Genomic DNA, 19,736 nt, shown 5'->3' with positions numbered 1-19,736 from the left:
ATATTTTGGGTATTAACCCACTCTCAGATATATGGTTTACCAATACTGTCTCCCAGTCTTTAGGATGCATTTTCATTGTGTTGATTGTTTCATCTGCTGTGCAGCTTTTCAGTTTCACATAGTCTCACTTGTCTATTTTTGCTTTCATTGCCTGTGGTTTTGGTGTCATATCCAAGAAATTATTGTCCCCCAAAATATCAAGAATCTTTTTCCTTATGATTTCCATTAGGAGTTTTATGGTTTCAGGTCTTATGTTGAAGTCTTTAGTCCATTTTGTGTTGTTTTTGTGCTTGATGCAATACAAGTCCAATTTCATTCTTTTGCATGTGCATATTCAGTATTCCTAAAACCATTTTTTGAAGATTATCCTTTCCATAATGTGTGTTCTCGAAAACTTTGTTGAAGATTAACTGACTGGATATGCATGGATTTATTTCTGAGCTCTCTATTCTATTCCATTTGTTTATCTTTTATGCTCATACAATACTCTTTTGATTACCATAGCTTTATAATATATATTGAAATCAGAAAGTATGATACCTCCAGTTTTGTTCTTCTTTCTCAAGACTGTTTTGGCAATATTTTGTGGCTCCATTTTGATATTAGGATTTTCTTTATTTCTTTGAAAAATACCTTTGGGGTTTTGATAGGGATTGCATTGAAACTGTAGATTGCTTTGGGTATTATGGACATTTTAATAATATTAATTCTTCCAATCCACCAATGTGGGGAATCTTTCCATTTATTTGTGTCTTTTTCAATTTCTCTTATCAATGTTTTATTGTTTTCAGTGTACAGATATTTTACCTCCTCGATTAAATTCGTTCCCAAGTAATTTATTCTTTTTTGATGCTATTGTAAATGAGATTGTTTCCTTGATTTTATTTTCGGAAAGTTCATTGTTAGTGTATGGATACATCACTGATTTTACTATGTCAATTTTTTATCCTGCAAATTTGCTGAATTGGTTTATTAGTTCTAAAAGTTTTATTTTCTGTGGAGCAGTCAGGGTTGTCTACAAATAAGAGCATGTCTTCTGCAAACAGAGGTAATTTGACTTTATCCTTTCCGGTATGGATGTGTTCTATTTCTTTTTCTTGCCTAATTTCCCTGGCTAGAACTTCCAGTACAATGTTAAATAGAAGTGGTAAGAATGGGCACCTTGCCTTGTACTGAATTTTAAAGGAAGAGCTTTCAGTTTTTTCCCATTGTCTATGATGTTAGCTATGGGTTTTTCATATGTGGTCTTTTTTGTGTTGAGGTAGGTTCCTTTCATACCTGATTTGCTGAGAGTTTTACCACGAAAAGGTGTTGCATTTTATCAAATATTTTTCCACATCTATTGAAATGACCATGTTCTTTTATCTTTCATTCTATTTATGTGGTATGTCACATTTTTTGATTTATGTATATTGAACCAAACTTGCAAACCAGGGATAAATACTACTTGGTCATGGTATATAATCTTTTGAAGTGCTATTGATTTCATTTTGCTAGCATTTTATTAAGGATTTTTGCATTTATTTTCATCAGGGATATTGGCCTGTAATGTTCTCTTCTTGCAGTGTCTTTCTCTGGCTTTGGCATCAGGGTGATGCTAGTATCATAAAATGAATTCGGAAATATCCCTTCTTTTTATATTTTTGGAAGAATTTAAAAATTGGTATGAGTTCTCCTCTGAGTGGGTAAAATTTACCTTTTAAGTCATCTGGTCCTGAACTTATTTTTTGTGGGGAGGTTTTCAATTACTGATTTAATCTCCTTATTTGTTATTGATCTAGTCAGACTTTCTATTTCTTCTTAATTCAGTCTTGGTATGTTGTATGTTTCTAGGAATTTATTCATTTATTATAGATTATCTAATTTTTGTCATACAATTGTTCATAAAAGTCCCTTCTTTTCCTTTTTAATGCCTCCTGTTTCATTTCTGATTTTGAATCTTTTCTCTTTTCTTCTTAGTTTACATGAGGGTTTGTCAATTTTGTTTATTTTTTCCAAAAAAACCTCAGTTTTCTTGATTTTTTTGTTGTGGCCTCGAACCTAAGACTACATGATATATTTGAATGATCTTTAAATGGGAAGACCAATTTTAAGAAGTTAATCAAGACCTCATTTATTTATAACACCATATAATTTATTTTAACTAATACATATGGCTTCCTTTATATCTGTTGACCAATATTAATGAATGGAAATGTATTTATATTTTAACAATATAGAAATGCCCACCCATGTATTTTAAACATAGAGTTACTAGCAAACATTATTTTCCTTCAACATATAAGCAAAGTACAGCATCATATAGTCAACCTTTAAAACATGCCAAATTTATACTATCCCCTTAAATATCATAGAAATAGTGCAACCCACCACTTTAAAAAGAGCTGAAAATTAGAACCTCATGAAAAGAGTCTGAATGATTCTTCCCAGCTCTGAAAAAAAATGCATGGAACTTCAGTTCCAACATATGCATATATATGAAAGAAAGTGTAAGAAAATATTGTTAGTAACTCAATTTATTATTTTTCAACCAGATAATTTTGTGGCACTAATGTCTAAGAAATTAGGTCACTTGTCATCAGACCATAGACTGATTAGGATTCTGTAACTTTTCATACTCTTCATCATAGTGTTGATACTGATCAGTGAGGAGAGGCTGATTGGCTTCATCCATGTTGCTTCTGGCACGAATCAGACAAGAAGCACCCACAAAAATGACTGCAACCAATACTAAAGCAGCAACTACTGCTATGGTAATGATCTCAGATATACTAAAATCTCGACCTATTGGAAAAGAAGAGTAAAAAAATAAACATTAAAATAGCTATCACCAAAAATTCAATGCCCCAAATTTAGGCACTATCCCAGGCACTGTAACCAAAATCCTGATATTTAATTTATATTGGTCACATTGCCTAGGGTTGCACTTGTCATCTCAAAGGCACTTTCTAATTTCTTTTAATATCCCAAAGATGAGAAAATGATGGCTCAAAGAGTTTGAGTGACTTGACCAAGGTTATTTGGTGAATAAGTAGTAGGATTGGTTTTGGAGTCCAGGTTTTTCAGAATCCAAATTCTGTGCTCTTCCACTATGCCCTACTGCCTTTGTTGAGACAGAAATTTAAAATTTAAAAAGTTCTGAAGTTCAAAATCTCAGAAAAAGTAGCTCAGAGTATCTCACTTCCTCTTGCTTTAGGATAGATGAATGGAGGCAACATGGTGTAGTAGAAAAACTGGAACTATTACATGGGCCTAAGCTCAAAACTCATTCTCTCCCCTTACCAGAAATGAGGATCTTTAACAATTAATCTCTTTAAGACTCAGCTTCCTTATGTGTAAAAGGAGGATCATAATAGTCACTTCAAAGGGTTGTGAAGGTTAAATGAGATAGAGTACTTTGTAATCAGCTCAATACCAGGTTAGAGTGGGCTCTTAGCAAATGTTAAATTCCCTCTCTTTATCCCCAAATAAAAATCCAAATAAAAGCCTCTAAATCCAAATGGAAACTGTAGCCTCAGAATACTGTGATTACTTTAAAGAGAACAAATTTTCCTTGGGAAATCATCACAGTAAAATTACATTTTCAATACTTACTTGGCCATTGAACTTCATAAGTATATCCCAGGTTGTCTGGAGCAGTAACAAACATTTCCGTGTTGGTAATGGGAGGCCAGAATGGCACCATATTGTATTGTCTATTGTGTCCAATAGGGGCATTTTCCAATGGAAATGTGGATATATCTAAATTATTCCAAAGACAACTTGTTAATGAACATAATAAAGTTACTATTAATGTCATTATTATGTTCTGAAGATGTCCGATATTCAAGGAGAACATGAAAAAATTTTACACCGAATAAAGACAAAGAAAGTTTCCCTACAGCAGAACAGGAAATTACATAAAACAGAGTTCAAATGCTTTGAACACAGCAACAACATATCACTTAATAGAAAATGAAGGTTTAAAAGCAGAGGAGTTTTAGTATTTTATCACCTATGATGATCATCAATCGTTTTATTTTTAAATTACAGAAACTCATTTGAATAAAATTTATTAAACTTATTTTTCAAAACCAAAGAAAAAGGTGGACCTGACATTTGTTGTAGTATCATCTATAATTGAAATTTGAGATACAGTGTATCTACTGGAGGTTGTCCTTGACTATGAATATTTCTACTTGATACTTTTTATTTTTTCTGTTTACTTTTAGAGAAATCATTATTTGCTTTATTCCCAGGGTTTTACTCTGGGAATGAAATATAATTAATGAAAATATAATTAATGAAATATAATTAATGAAAAATAATTAAAGTTTTGAATCAAGGTCCTGCAATCCTATTTGCTTGCTGCCATCTCTTCTCTTTCTATTTAAGCATAAACAATGGGCATTTATATTATTAGTGAGTTTCTGCCATCAGGGATAAAAGGAGTGATAGGTTATTTGTGTCAAAATATTGGTTTTGTTTGTTTGTTTATCCTATATTTATGATGGAAAAATTAAACACCAAATACAATGTCATAAAATCAGAATTGGAAGTGGGCTTGGGAAGACACTAATGGGAATATATTTGGAAGAGTCAGAATGTAAGAGAAGGCTGGGTTTGAATATTTGTCCCCTTCATGAGGACTCTGCTCTCATGAATAGATTAATCCTTTCACGTATTAATGGACTGATGGGTCATCATGGGAGAGGAACTGGTGGTTTTATAAGAAGAGAAAGAGAAGAGACCTGAGCTAGGATGTTCAGTCTAGGATGCGATGTCCCATGCCAACTTGGGACTATACAGAGTCCACACCAGCAAGAAAGCTCTCAATAGATGCAGCCCCTCAACCTTGGACTTCTCAGCCTCCATAACTGTAAGAAACTTGCCTGCCTTTTGAAAGTGGGGTTGAACACTTGGAAATGGCTAGATATCATAGCTATTTTATCCTTATTTTGAAGTGTATTTTATGTGTCAACTGACAACTTTGCCACTATAACCGTCTGTTTGGCTAAGTCTGCAAAAGGTACTTGAAAGTATCTCACCAGGATTGTATCTCCTCAGCCATTCATCAAAGACTGCATCAGTGAAAGTATGCAGGAGGACAAAAATAGGATCATTTGGAGATACATGGGTTTGTCCCCCTGTTCCATTCAGGAATAGATGAGCCAAATTGTGAAGGGTTCGAACAGCAGGGTCATACTTTCCTGTGGGATCACTGTAACCTAGATATAAAAGCAAGGATGGGAATAGTAAAAACCATTGCAAATACCTCACTTTTCAAGTCAACGGCAGTGATTATACAGGGAAACAATTTTTTCTAAGCATGTCAGGCCAATCTTTGCCTTAATATGATAGCATTGCTTCTCTGTATCTATGGTTGATGACATTTGCTTGCTATACCCAGAGCTAGGTAGTATGACATTCTAAATGTAGCTAGTAGTATGACATTCTAAATGTAGCCTCTAGGTTAAAAATAATGACCTGCAAAGGATACCAGTCAGAATATATAGAACACTCTATTTTGACAAGGCAGACATTGTTCTACACAGAAATAAAGATAGTAGAAATCTCCAGTTTCTACTAAAAACTGCTGACACAATTGGGAGAACACCTCTCTGATTGTCTTGGAACTTAAATTGCCAGATGTTACTTCAGCCTCCTACCTTACTCCTTTTGAATGACTGTCAGCATGTTTATTTTTAGAAAATTATTTTTGTGGGGAAGTTATAATTTTCCAGATCTTTCTTACCATCTCTGTACTAGTTTTAAACATTTGGAAAGCCTACTGTCAAAACATTTATAAAACTTTTGATAAATACCTCCATTTCACATATGTATTTCTCTATAAATTCCATATATAAGGGAGAAGACCAAGATAGACACAGGACAGGTCACAAATTAAAAGGGAGGATCTATGATGTAGGTTGTCTGATTGGCTTGAAAGACTAGGAGTGGGAGATCAGGAGAAAGTTGTATATTATAAATGAAATCCAAATTTAAAATATGTTAACCTGTTCTCTCTTTGCCTAAGATTAATTGTATACTTACAGACAATTATTTATTCATTAATTACTTTTTCATGCATTTATTGCATTATTACTTGATTCAAAAAGCATTTAAAGATTGTCTCTAATGTATGTGGCTTATGGCTAGTCACTAGTCTTTTTATACATTGTGTCAGGAAATCAGTATAATTTGTCTTCTGATTGGGCATTAAGAAGACACAATCTGCACATTTTTTAAGATATTAGTACTTATAGCCTTAGTTTATGGATGTCAGTTTAGTCAAAATACAGTGATTATTTATTGAATGATCTCCAAATCGATGTATTCATGCAGTTATTAAAATTAAAATAAGCATAAAGATAAATAAACATGGCATAAATTTTGAGCATAAAGGGGAAAGAATTAAAAATAATTATCAGATTTATGTGTCAACTATCTTGGATCATAGGGCAGGGAATTCTATTACCATTTTTGAGGGGAGTAGGATAAATCTGACATGTTCCATGTTATTTTTATGGTAAAATTTGACAAGAACAAGTTTATAACAAAGTTAAATGTGGTTATATTCCTTTTGAACTTTAAATATATATCAAGCATGATTTGGAGATATCAGAATTTATTATATAAAAGTATGGATTCAGACGATTTGGATTTGCCTCTTTAGACCTCAGTTTTAAAAAACCTTTGAGAGAAACAAAGAAAATCAAATTAAATGTCAGTAGATGCTAATTTGAATTTTTATAGACCTTCAAAAAAAGTTACAGGTTGATACAGACCTAAACAAAGCATTTGCCCAAACCAGGCTTTACTGCATGTCAACTGATTGTTTGGAATTCTTTTATTGTTACTCTTATTTTTTTAAAGAAAAAAATTTTAGTAAGCTGTCAAAGTTTTGAATATGACTAATATTTGCCAATGCTAGACCCTGGTATAGTTACACATATTGGCAGCTAGTTATCAGAAATATGAATTTAAATAGTTTTTAGATGTTTAAGAGACTGAAGAATAATTTCCAAGGGCTTCTCCTATAATAATTCAAAAGAGTTTCATGGTCTGACAATTCTCTTTAAGAACGTTCTTTTCTGAACTTCTGCATAATAATAGGCAACCTCATTCACCTAAACTCACAGGGTCAATATGCTATTCAAATCCATTTCAAAGAGACCTGCTTTTGAATACTTCGGTTTACTCTGGCAACTAGGTCAATTCAAAGCACTGATTTTGTTTACTTACCTTCTACAGTGTTTCGGAAACTATTTGTAGAATTGGAATAAAAAGGAGGTGTGTCAAATATACCAACTTCCAAGCACTGAGCGACATCCTGTGGTTCAGGAAGACGTTGCACCATTGGTCTAGCCACATTTCCTGCCGGATTTCTCCTAATTGGCCCATTCTCAGTGCCTAGAAAAAGATGGGGTATGCAAACATTCACAAAATGTTTAGAGGTCTTAGCATTGCTCTTTAAAACTTCATATATAGCACAAACACTGAAATATAGGTTCTCCTTGGTAGAAGAGAAAATTTAAAAATGCATATGTAGTAGCAGGAACGTGAGAAAAATCTAAGTTACTATGTCCTACTTCTGTGAGTAGAATAGATATGTGATACATAAAAAACATACGAAGAAAAAAATGATCACACTAACAGATACGGCCCTGGTGTTTGTTAAGCCGATGTAAGCTTCTTTCACGAGAATGTACTAAAATGAAAATTCCATGGAAAACTGAATTATGCCAAAATAATCTCATAAACTTAAATTCCACGTTGAAATCTATATTTCATATATACACTAAATTTTGCACCCAAACGCCATTGGTTTAGCCTTCAGAAAAAGAAGCAAAAATAACCTTAAATCTCTTTGGAAAGTAGGACATATTTCAATCAACACATATTTCTCACCTTTTCCAGCAATTAATGTGAGGAATAAACTAAGATTTTGAAAGGCAGGAACAAACAGGCAAACAAAGAGCTGTGATACTAAGGATAGATAATATGACAGAATCCTTAAAGGAGAGGGGGAGAGAGAGGAAGAGGGGGGCTTCATAAAGAAGAGATTTACAAAGAGCTTTGAAGGATTGAGATGAATTTCCACAGGTGAAATAGAAATTTTACAAGACAAACATTTTAGGCAGAGGAAATAACAAGATGATAAGCTTTCTTATCTCTATTAAAAAAACTCCTATCTATAATAAAAAATCTTTGTGTCTCTCAGTCTTGGCATAGTGTCTGTCATTTAATAGGTGCTGAAGAGTTGTTTGATGCCTGTCATTATATGGGAAAGATCATGCTAACTGTACAAAAGGGCCTGTTTGGGAAATAGCTTGTCTGGAGTATGTGGCAATGTAGGAGAGTTGTGGACTGTGGGAAAAATGGGAGGCCAGACAAGAGCCATATTGTGAAAAAATCAAATACCAAGATGAGAAAGTTATATTTAATTCATTAGGAAGTAAAGAGAAATTGAAGCCTTAGATTGGTGGGAGAAGAGATTGGTTAGGAGCATTTTCCACCAGTCTATCCAATGGTCTCCAGAGAAGAATATATGTGTCCTAGAAGGACAAGCAAATTAATCCACTAGACTGGGAGAGATAATATTACAACTTCATCTCATATTCCTTTTATCTCATTCGTAAAGCTTCCTGTGTTCTGTGCTTTACAACTAACATAGTAAGTAGTACCTGAAGAATTGGCATAATGAACTTTATATAATATATAAATAAAACATATGCCTATATTGGGACTGGAAAATGCATGTATATTTTTGGGGTGTATATTACCAAAAACTTTCCACTAATTAAACTATTAATTCAAGTTGATGTTTTGGGGATTACTGCTTAGGGAACTATCAATAAATTCCAAGAAACAGGCATTGATTACTTGGGTTTTGAAATGCTACATCCTATTTTGCCCATGGAACCTCATAGCAGAGAATTCTGACAGTAAAGAAACTACTTAAACCACTATATTTTTAGCCCACTGATTTTTAAATTTGTTTGCCCATGGACAACCTCTGCCATTGCATCTATTATGGATCTGAGTCCCGTGGTAGTTCCACCTAAATATAAGTGGAAAGTTCCAATTATCTGAAGGAAAAAATAGACTTTAGAAGTATTATGAAGAAAGAACAATGTTCTTTACATGAAGAATCAATGATGATATTTTAGTTGCTGGAAGAATGTTAAGTATAACAATTTACATTTTCAATCTACCAAGTTTGGTGCATTAATGGAATGCTGAAGAGATACTATGTAACAAGGATATGAAGACATAGATATAAAATACCTAAGAGAAATTTGATCTAAATATGTATATGTATGGGTCTCTTATAAAAAAGTGATCAATGAAACCACAGCAATAAGATCATCCCAAAAGAAAAGTAGAGGGAAGAAAAAATTGCTATGAAGATTAAATAGAATACCATATTAAAGCATTTAACACCATATCAGACACATAATATGTGTTCAATAAAATGTTAGGTTATTTTCTTTCTCTAGTCTAATAAATAAAATGCTAAGCTAAGTCTTTATATTTTTAACCAAGACAAGAAATTTGAAATTTGTTTAACTTAAAATAAATAATCTTCAATTTGTCATGAAACTATGTGTCTGAGTTAGGAAATTTGGTATATTAACTGACAAGAAAAACTGTGATAAAAACAAAATCTCTTCTTCTTTCTTCTCCCCTCCTATGTTATAATTTTATTTACTCATTTAAATTGTGTTAATTTTGGTATTCAATCATCAGGAAGATTGGAAAATGTCTGGAAAATTCCCAGGCCAAAATACAACAGCATAGTCAGAAAGAAATAAATGCTTTGGCATCTGAAGATATTCTGATCATCAATTTCATTTCTCTGCCACAAGGTGGGACCACTTGTTCAACATGCCAAACAAAAATTTATTCTAATTTTTAAACTTATACAAAGGATAATTTCATATACACTATCCTTTCTTTAATTCCTATGTACAGCTAAATAATCTTCTAATGGTGAAAAATATACCTAATTCCGTCTGATGTATTTAGAATACACTTTTTATAAGTTTATAAATAACTTAATATTTTATACATAAAAATATATGCAGAATAAATATGAATGACTGTAATAATAAAATACATTCACATAATTCTAGTTTTATATGGAAGAACAAAAGTTCAAAATAGCCAGACATGCCTGAAAATGAAAAATAAAGTGGGTTTGGAGAGTCTAATAATTAAATCTTGATTATTAGCACAGGGACAGATTATAATATGACCAAAGGACGAGAATATAAAGCTTAAGGACAAATATACAGAAACTTGACCTCTGACAGAGGTGGCATTCAGATCACTGGAGAAAGGATGCTAAGTCAATGGGTTAGGCATGGTTAGACATTCTTTTACTGTGTTTACTTTGGGATAGCTGGAAAGCAACTAGCTGCCACACATCAATACAATACCTTCCTTTTCTAAAAGGTATCCCTGATATCACCTTTTGGTTTTTAACTTTCTGACTAAATAAGCATAAAGAACTATTTTTTTTTCTTTTTTTTTTCCTCCCAGGATATTTCCAACTCTTTTTGCACATTTTTTCAGATATTCTTGGGAAATATTTTCTGTGAAATTCCAACACAAGACACATGACTACTAAGCGGTGCTAAGAAAACTAAGAGGATTAGTTTATACACCTAGACATTTCCAAAATAAGGAAGTTAGCAATGCACTGACCAAATTACTCAAGAAAAGGAATTTAAAAATGTGTACGCACTTTGTTTCCTCTGGAGCACCTTATAGATTGCCTTGAATATTCGAGGCACTCAGTGAATAGTTCTACACTGATTCTATATAATACAAGTAGATTTTAGTCTGAACTCCCTAGTAGAATGAGAGGGCCTTCCAGGCAGCATATTTAAACTTTAAAATATTTAACTTCTAAAGAGAAGTTCTGACTCCTAGCTGTCATTTGGAACTTACTGTTACAAAGCGTTCCCAGGGTATCATAATCTTCCAAAGAGTCACAGAGCACTCGCCATTGAGAAAAGACAGAGTTCGGGCTTATAAGAGTGGAATCAAAGTTGCTAGTTGATCCCATCAAGTCATCGGTGCAGATATCACAAACGTTTCTCCCAGTTGCAAAATTCCAGTAAGGAAGGGAGAAAGAAGGCTCTTGCAACATGTCCTAGATCACAAAAACTCTTGTTAATATTTTCTGTTTCTGTTTCCAATTCTTCTTCTTTGCTTGGTTTACTCTCTGGCAGTCTATTTCTAGTAGCTCCTTTCAGCCACTGAAGTACCAGTCAGTGTATCAGTGGTGTCTGAGGGCCCCAAAGGGGTCAAACACCTAATTTAACAAAGCTTAGAATTTATGATAAGCACCAGAGGGAATGAAACTCAACTCATTATGAAGAAAATCTGCAAGTGATTTGGAGGAGAAAAAGGTCTTCCTTTTCTTTTTTGGACAGGTAATTACATTTCTATTGGTTATACCAGAAATGATCAGTAATAACATCCTCTCCTTGACATTTCCACAGTCCTCCATTTTCCAATCTTTCATTCAAGCATCACTAACTTTTAGTCTGGAGCCAGATCCAGCCTTGAAATATGTTTTGTGCAACAGTGATTTTTGTTTTGTTCTGTTTTGAAATTTCATTTGAATGACTTTAGGTATTTAGATTCTGGTTTGGCCACAGGTCACATGGGCTCTTTCACACTTATCTGCCTGGGCACGATTTGGTGTTTCATTTAGAGACCCTGCTTCTGAATGTAAACTATTAAGACTCAGGCTTCTGGATAAAACTCATACAGACAGAAATGCTGAACAGAAGCAAAATTAATCTTTGTGCCTATTGTTCTTTAGACCAGAGACCTAGTTTCTATTTAGAGCTGATCTCATATTTTAAAAAAATGCTGGGCTCAAGATCACATGCTTATTTTACTGTGTTCCTTAGGACATATATTTACTTGTTATTTCTCAGTTTTTTTTTGCCTTTGAAGAGTTATATTTAGAGTGTGAGATTTAAATGTAGGGATTGCCATTGTTTTATCTTAAATCCCAAGCACTCAATACATTTTGGCTTTTTCATTTTAAATCCCTCTCTAGGAAGCATTTCCTTATCCTTGGATGTTCTAGAGAGCCAAAAGCTTTCCAAGTCATCCCCATTTATTGGTCTCCAGGGGTTTGTAGCCCTCCTTTAGAAAGCCATCATTGTGGTTCACAAAAATTAGTAACAGCTTCCAAGGGATCATTAAGAGTAGCTTTGTGGTTCAGCAACTGACATTTGGGAGCCAGAGCATATTCATGTGGCATTTCAGCTGTGCATTACATTTAGATTGTAATTTGCTGGATCCCTCATGCTGTTGGGTTTTAAAAATGTAAGTCATGGAGGTTGAAGTTTACACAGGAAAAATCGAAGCTTTTAGATACTTTCCACCTGCCCTTTCATTTTGGTGTGCCCATGGGAAAATGACTTTACAGGCATGAAGATCTGCCGTAAATTACAAATGACAGATTTATCTACTCATAATCTACTAAATGTCTTACTTGTAATCAGAGCTATAAAATATGGTGTTCAGAGTATCAGATGAATTCATTTAATCACTCTCAAACTGCATATGGATAGACTACTTTCAAAAGAATATTTTATTTCATATTTTAGTGCATTAATTCTCTCTTCTAACCATTTTTTTCTTGGAATAATGCTGGCACAGACATTCTGAAAATCAATAAATGAATTTAAACATCTTTTCTGTCTTTAGACACTTTTAGGTTAATTTTTAAATTTTAATTTGGAGGGAGAAATTTATTGCTGCTATTTCACATGGGAAACAGGCTTACTTTGTAGATTTCCTAGTTGAAATCTAATAATTTCTTATTTTAAAATAGCAATAATTTTTCTCAGGAAACAGAGAAGTTGGTAAAAGAAAGAAGAATAAGGTATCTATGTTACTAGATACTGTAATGTGTTTTGAGCATATCTGCTTGAAAAATAAGCATGAAATAACTGTGCTTAAGTTGAGGTTCACTTTATGACAAAAAAAGGCCAATGTTTCCTCACTAAAAATAATGCCTGACTGATTTGATATTTTGATCCTTTTTTCAAATTATATATATTTAAGGTGTACAACATGGTATTTTGGTATACATATACATGGTAAAGTGATTACTACAGTCAAGATATGTCAAATTAACATATTTGTCATCTCATATAGCGATGTAAAATTTTTCAATAGGTTTCTTCTATAAGCACCAAAGTGGTAAGGGGCATGGAAAAGGATGTAGTTCAATGAAAATATGGCAATCAAAATGGAAAGGAATTTTTTTTTCACGATTTAACCCTATGCTGTATTGGAAAGAACCAAGTGGAATGACGAGGTACACATTTGAGACTGGGAATACTGAGAATTATCTACACACCTGTATCATCCAGACCAGGGGGGGACATTTGCTTATGGTTAGTGGAGAAGGGAGACATGTCAAATGAGACTCTTTTATTTACAATTTTATGAGAGTCATTTCTTAAATTATAGTGTTGTAGAATATTTTCAAACTCTTAATTCACACCTACAAATATCTCAGTTAGCTTTCTCATTATTCCTATTACCCTCTTTTCACTTCACAAAAGATAAAGATTCATTAACAAGTAATCAAAACAAGGAGAAACGTAACTGAGTGTCAGAGGCAGATTAATACTATGAAACTGCTTTGTCATCACATGTTCTGATCATTTGGAAAAGCAGTGAATTAAGATGACTTACCAACAGGGCACTTCGTCTGTAAAGGGTCTGAAAACTGAAAGGTTTCCTACATACCTGCATGTCTCTCTCCAAACACAGTAGGTGGTACCTGTGCCACGTGAGAAAAGCTGGTCCCTCATGAGAAAAATCCACTTCAAAGCTTTCTTGCCCTGCCCCAAGGAAAGTCTTTTTGACTGAGTAGTAGTGTGTCCAAATAAAGTAGTTATAAATGGAAATGTTCTCAAATTGTGGCGTGTTGCCATCTGGACCCAATATTTCTTCTGATCTCCTGGTGGCAATGACAAATAAAGGGTGAGTTGTGCGCTTTGCCATATCTAGGGCCCGGACAAAGTGGTTCTTTTCTTCTTTACTTAAGTCCAGAAGATTTCTCCTGACTTGAAGGATACAAAATTCAAACATGAAAACACCTGCTTTGTGGGGATGGGTAGAAAAGAATAATATTCATCTTGTAACAGCCCATGACTCCTTTATCCGTTCATGGTTCTGTGTCCATATATTCAAATCTGTTTTAAATTATTTTGTACCTTTAAAAATACCCCTAACTCAAACCCCTTTCTTTCTCTTTCTCTTTCTCTTTCTTTCTCTCCCTCTGTCTTTTTCTCTCTCCAGTTGAATCTAGGATTCTTGTTAGTTTTCTTTAATTTTACTTATGGATTTTATGATTCTGTGATTCTTGTCACATTATTTTTTGCCCACTATTGGCATTTTTCTTGGATTTTTCTGCCTTTTAACGTCATAAATCTTACAAAGAAAAGGTCGGTGGTGTAGCTTAGTGGCTAAACACCAGAGACTTGTTCTATGACTTTGGGCACATTTTTCTAAGCCTCAGTTTTTCATCTGTAAAATGTGTATGAAAATAATGCCTGCTTCATAGAGTTGTAAAGATCAAAGAACACACACATAAAAGCAATTAGATCAGGGCACAGCTTATAATAAAGACTCAATAAATGTTCTGTTCAATACTTAGTCCAATTTCTGGTGTATAGAAAATAATCAAATATTGCTGGCAGTTACTATTGAATACTTTCTTATTTAATGCTATTTAGGTGATAGGCCAGACAGTTCATCTAAAATGCCTGAATTTGATCATGACGTTAAGAAACTTCTTTGTGCTTTAGCAGGGGTAGCAGAAGAAGTTGAAATATAAGAGCTAGACAGATTGCAGGTGAATCAGCTTTATCAAGTACCAACTATGTGGATTTTACTTCTTTGAACCTCACCTATGACAATGAACATATTTACCTTGAGGAGTTACTGAAAGGACTAGTTATAAACACAGCTCCTAACATATAATGATTACTGAACAAATGTGTCAGAAGGAAATACTAGTCAGAAGGTCTGAGCTTCAACCCCAACCCTTTAAATCAAATAAGTTTCCTAACCTTTCTAAGCCTCAGTTTCCCCAACTGTGAAAACTATGATTTCTAGGTATTCCAGCTCCAATGATTTAGGATTCTATTTAGAGCCTTGAGTCTCATCAGGACTATAAACCCATTTCTCCCCCCCCCCCTTTACCTGTGAGAACCCTCTGGTCGCAGGCAGCTCCTCTCCACCCAGGACGGCAAGTCCCACAGTTGTGTCCTGAGAAATTGCCATTGCAGCGGCATGTCCTATTGAAGAACCGCATGGGCCAGCCCTCCCGATCATCTCTGCCATCGTGGGGGTAGTGGCGACTGTGGGGCCGCGAGTCTGCGATCACAACCTCGCACCTGCCCCTCCCGGAGGATGAGCCACACTGGTCTGTCCCGGGCCCAGACACAGGGGACAGGTCTGGGCAACACTCACCACTTCTCAAAGCCTCAACGGTGGCGCATTCCCGTGGGAATTGAGCCCAGGCCTGCTGAAAAAGCAGCAGGGGGAAGAAGACACATCCCAGAGACAGGAGTTTATGAGCTTCCATTCTGCTTGAAGTAAGAGTGCAGAACAGAGATCTGGTTTATGGCCCTCTACCTAGAGAAGATTAAGGCACACCGATTAAAATCCCCCTGAAAAGGAGAAAGTAAAATGGAATTATGCAAGGTTTTTTTTGTACTCTTATAAATGGTAGGAGCCCTTCTCAACTTACCTTCAAAATGGAATCCATATCTGTAAAATGACATTTCAAACAAATACTAAAAATAATAATTTACCTTTAAAAATTAGATGTATGTCATAACTACATAATTAAATTCCCTGTCCTAGTCATTTAGTTTTCTTCCTTTTATGTGTGTGTGTGTGTGTGTGTACACACACACACACACACACACACACTTCTCCTGGATATCACTTATCAAGAGCATTTATTAGCAGGTCACCACCATTAATTACATTTAACCATGTAAAGAAGAATTTGGAGCAGATTTCCAGCAAGTTAATTTCTGTGATTTAAAGGCCCGCATGCTAATGGAGTTGTGGCGAGAGCCCACCCACTCACCATAGAGCTTCTCTCTAGTACCTTAAATTCCAGGGGGGTTTCTCTGCTGAACTTCCCTTAGAGTTGAGTGTTTTATACTTGTGTGTCCCCTGATGTCAGAGCTGTTAATTGCACGTGGGTTTCTGCCTGATAATTAATCCCACATCAGCTCACCCGAGCTGGGAGGGGCTAGTCCCCTTCTCTACCCTTTACTAATCCCTTTTCACTTCAGTGGGTTTTTCTGCTCTTTAAGAACTTGATCAGCACATGATTCCTTTCTCACTGGAAGCCTTGTGATGCTTAAGGTTTTAGGAAAAGGTCAGAAGCACTAATTTGGAATATAAGTCAGTGAAATTAGAGAAATTTGTTTTCATTGTAGAGATTTTACTTTTTTCCTCTGACAGTGTATCTTTGGAGGAGGAAATAAGATTAATTACTTTTTCTTAGTGGTACGAAGGCCAGGCCAGTGCTTGTACCTAATGGTAGATTTTGGTTGTGCTCTGTCTTGAAAACAAATGCTGCCATTCTTACAATTTGTAGAGAGAGTAATTATAATAGAAAAGGCATCAGATATGATTACACCACAGCACCGTAGCATTGCCTGTCATGGTGGCAATGGGCTTTCACACTGGGCTTTCACAGAGAAGGTGGTCCTATTCTATCACCTCCTTCCATAGAAGCTGTATCTCTTTTGTGGCAAAGCACCACAGGATAGCTGCTCCTTCCATTGTTTAGAAGATGCCAACTGAATGGCTTCTTATTTCCTACATTCTCTTCAAGCAATCTAAAACCAGTGGCACTAAGGATAAGAGATTCATAGACTTCAAGAGCAATTTTATCTTGGAGTTGAAAATTTATGCATAGGAAGTCAATCTTCAAATGCCAGTTTTAGTTTGTTTTAATAATACATAATTACTCTGCAAATATTAGAAGAATTCATAATCAGTGTTAGCTGTCCTTTCTGACTCTCAGCTAGAAAATTTTCCAGAAAATTATTGAACAGAATTGAATGTATGGTTACAAACAAAAAAGACAACTAGGGCCAAGAGCACTAAAAGTAATAGATTCATGTGCTTCAGGAGGAATTTTGTTCTGGAATTGAAAACCCATGCATATGAAGTCAATCTTTAAATCTAATCTCTAGTTTGGAACACACAATTACTGTATAAAGGTTATCAGAATTCATGATCTGGCTTGGCTGTCCTATTTGACTCTAAGCCATCAAATTGTCTAGAAAACTATATTAAAAAATTAAGTGTATGGTTATAAACAAAAAGGCTACTAAATATATATCTATCTATAAATTAAAGAAAGAAAGAATAACAGGAATCTCCTGTTCATAGCCTCTTGTCTATGCCATCAACATGACTTATTATAAAAATATCAAATCATAGTTATTTAAGATATATGTCTGTGAATCTAAAATGTCTTTCTTTTTTCTTTTTCTTTTCTGGTCTGTTATATACATGACATTCCATTAATGTGTATACATATTAGGATATTTCCTAAAGTGCTTTAAAAAACAACAATTCTGGTGATGATTTTTCCCATACATAGGGGAGAACTTTTTTTTTCTGGATCTCTAGACTATTAGAATAACAAAAATGGTATCATTACTATAGAAGGCTTCCTTGACCAGATTTTTTTCCCACTAATACTATGTCTAAAATGTATCCCAGCAGTAGCATGTAAAATACTGTAGTAGTATTTTGTAGGATTTTTAAAATGACATTGTAAGAACATAACACCATACGTTCAGCCATTCTCTTATTAGTGGACATTTGGGTTATTTTCCAGGATAATTTTTTTTTGTCTTATGAATAGTGCTGCTGTAAATAGTCTTTAAATGTTTCGTAGTGAACATATATAAAAATTTCTTCATGGTGAATATCTAGAAAGAGGATAGCTATTCATAGGGTTTGTGAATATTTGTAAGATAATTCCAATTGTTTTCCAAAGTGATTGTATAGATTTCTTTTCCCACCAGCAGTGGCAAAGGTTTCTTATTGATTCACAAACTTACTAAGACTTTGTATTAATAGAATTAATTGCCAATCATATGTATGGAAAATCATAATCCATTTATCTCAATAGCTAACGAGGTTTAATACTATGAAATGCTTTTCTCATGTCTATTAACCATTTTTCAATTGTGTTTTTGTCTTATTCTTGATATATAGAAGTTCTTTATACATTCTGAATTCTAATCTTCTGTTAGGTAAATAAATATAATATACTGAAAATATTCCAACTTGTAGCTTAATTTTCACATTCTTTATACAGTTTTCTGATGAATAGTTCTTAATTTTAATATCATTGTAGCCAACTTTTTTTTAGTGGTTTGTAGTTTCCATGTCTTGGTTAAGAAATCATTCCTATTCCAAGGAAATGAAGTATTTTTTATATCTTTATATGTAAATAGAAACCAAAAGAAAGCACGTGTAGCCATTCTCATATCAGATAAAATTGACTTCAAATCAACAACAGTAAAGAAAGACAAAGATGGTTATTATATAATGGTAAAGGAAGCAATTCAACAAGAAGATATAACAATCCTAAATATTTATGCACCTAACACAGGAGTGACAGATTCATATAGCAAACCCTACGAGATCTAAGCAAAGGGACAAACAGCAGCATCGTATTTGCCGGGGACTTCAACACCCCACTGACAGAACTGGACGGATCATCCAACGCGAAAATAAATAAAGAAACACTGGACTTAAAAGGGACACTCAAAGAAATGGGCCTAACAGACATTTACAGAACACTGTACCCCAAAACTACTGAATTTACATTCTTCTCATCAGCATGTGGAACATTCTCTAAGATTGATCATATCTGAGGCAACAAAACATGGCTCAACAAATTAAAAAAAATAGAAATCATACTATGTAACTTCTCAGACCACAGTGGAATTAAAACTAGAATGTTTTCTAATCTTAGGTTGGCTAAAATTTTGTCTAGAATATTTTTGCATCTATGTTCATGAGTGAGATATGTCTTTTCTTCTACTACTATACTTGTCTATATTCAGCATCAAAGTTATTCTGTAATCATTGAATAAATTGTGGAGTGTGTCCCCCTTTTCTTATCTGTGAAGGTGTTTAGGTAATAGTGGGATAATTTGTTCTTTGTCAATTCATCTGGGATAGTTGCTCTTTTTGTGGAAAGATTTTAAATTATTCATTGAATATCTTCAATGCCTATATGATTATTCATGCTTTCTACTTTTTCTTGAGCCATTTTTGATACATTGCTCCAAGGAACTTTTCTATTCCACTAAACTTTTCAATTTTATTTATGTAAATCTGATATACAATAGCATTGGTTATTCACTTGCTAATCTTTGTGTGTTTATAGGTATGCCCTTCTTTTAAAAATTCCTAGCAGTATTTAATACATTTGTATCTTTGCCCCTTTTTGTTTGATCAGTCTGGCCAGAGGTTTGACTGCAGTGCTTTCAAAGAAGGAAATTTAGGTTCTGTTGACCTCAAATATATATTTTTATCTATTACATTAATTTTTGTGCTTTATATCTTCCCTTTCTTTTGCTTTTATTCTACTGTTCTTTTTCCAACTTAAGTTGCATGCTTACTTGTTTAATATTCAGAATTCCTTTTTC

The 19,736-nt window shown here is 34.1% G+C and overlaps 1 protein-coding gene across 1 annotated transcript; it reads right to left on the bottom strand.

Moving 5' to 3' along the window:
- Nucleotides 1-2,044: 2,044 nt before the first annotated feature.
- On the bottom strand, nt 2,045-15,702 carry TYRP1 (tyrosinase related protein 1). Its single transcript, XM_069474202.1, has 7 exons — nt 15,235-15,702; nt 13,774-14,093; nt 10,939-11,143; nt 7,225-7,392; nt 5,028-5,207; nt 3,595-3,741; nt 2,045-2,784 (listed from the first exon to the last, which is right to left on the bottom strand). The coding sequence occupies exons 1-7, from the start codon at nt 15,617-15,619 to the stop codon at nt 2,579-2,581; spliced, it is 1,611 nt and encodes a 536-aa protein (XP_069330303.1). The 5' UTR covers nt 15,620-15,702; the 3' UTR covers nt 2,045-2,578.
- Nucleotides 15,703-19,736: the final 4,034 nt, after the last annotated feature.

This window comes from Eulemur rufifrons, chromosome 7, assembly GCF_041146395.1.
Source record: "Eulemur rufifrons isolate Redbay chromosome 7, OSU_ERuf_1, whole genome shotgun sequence".
Taxonomy (NCBI): Eukaryota; Metazoa; Chordata; class Mammalia; order Primates; family Lemuridae; genus Eulemur; species Eulemur rufifrons.
The sequence above is the reverse complement of the archived record's forward strand: the minus strand, read 5'-3'. Positions and strand labels throughout refer to the sequence as shown.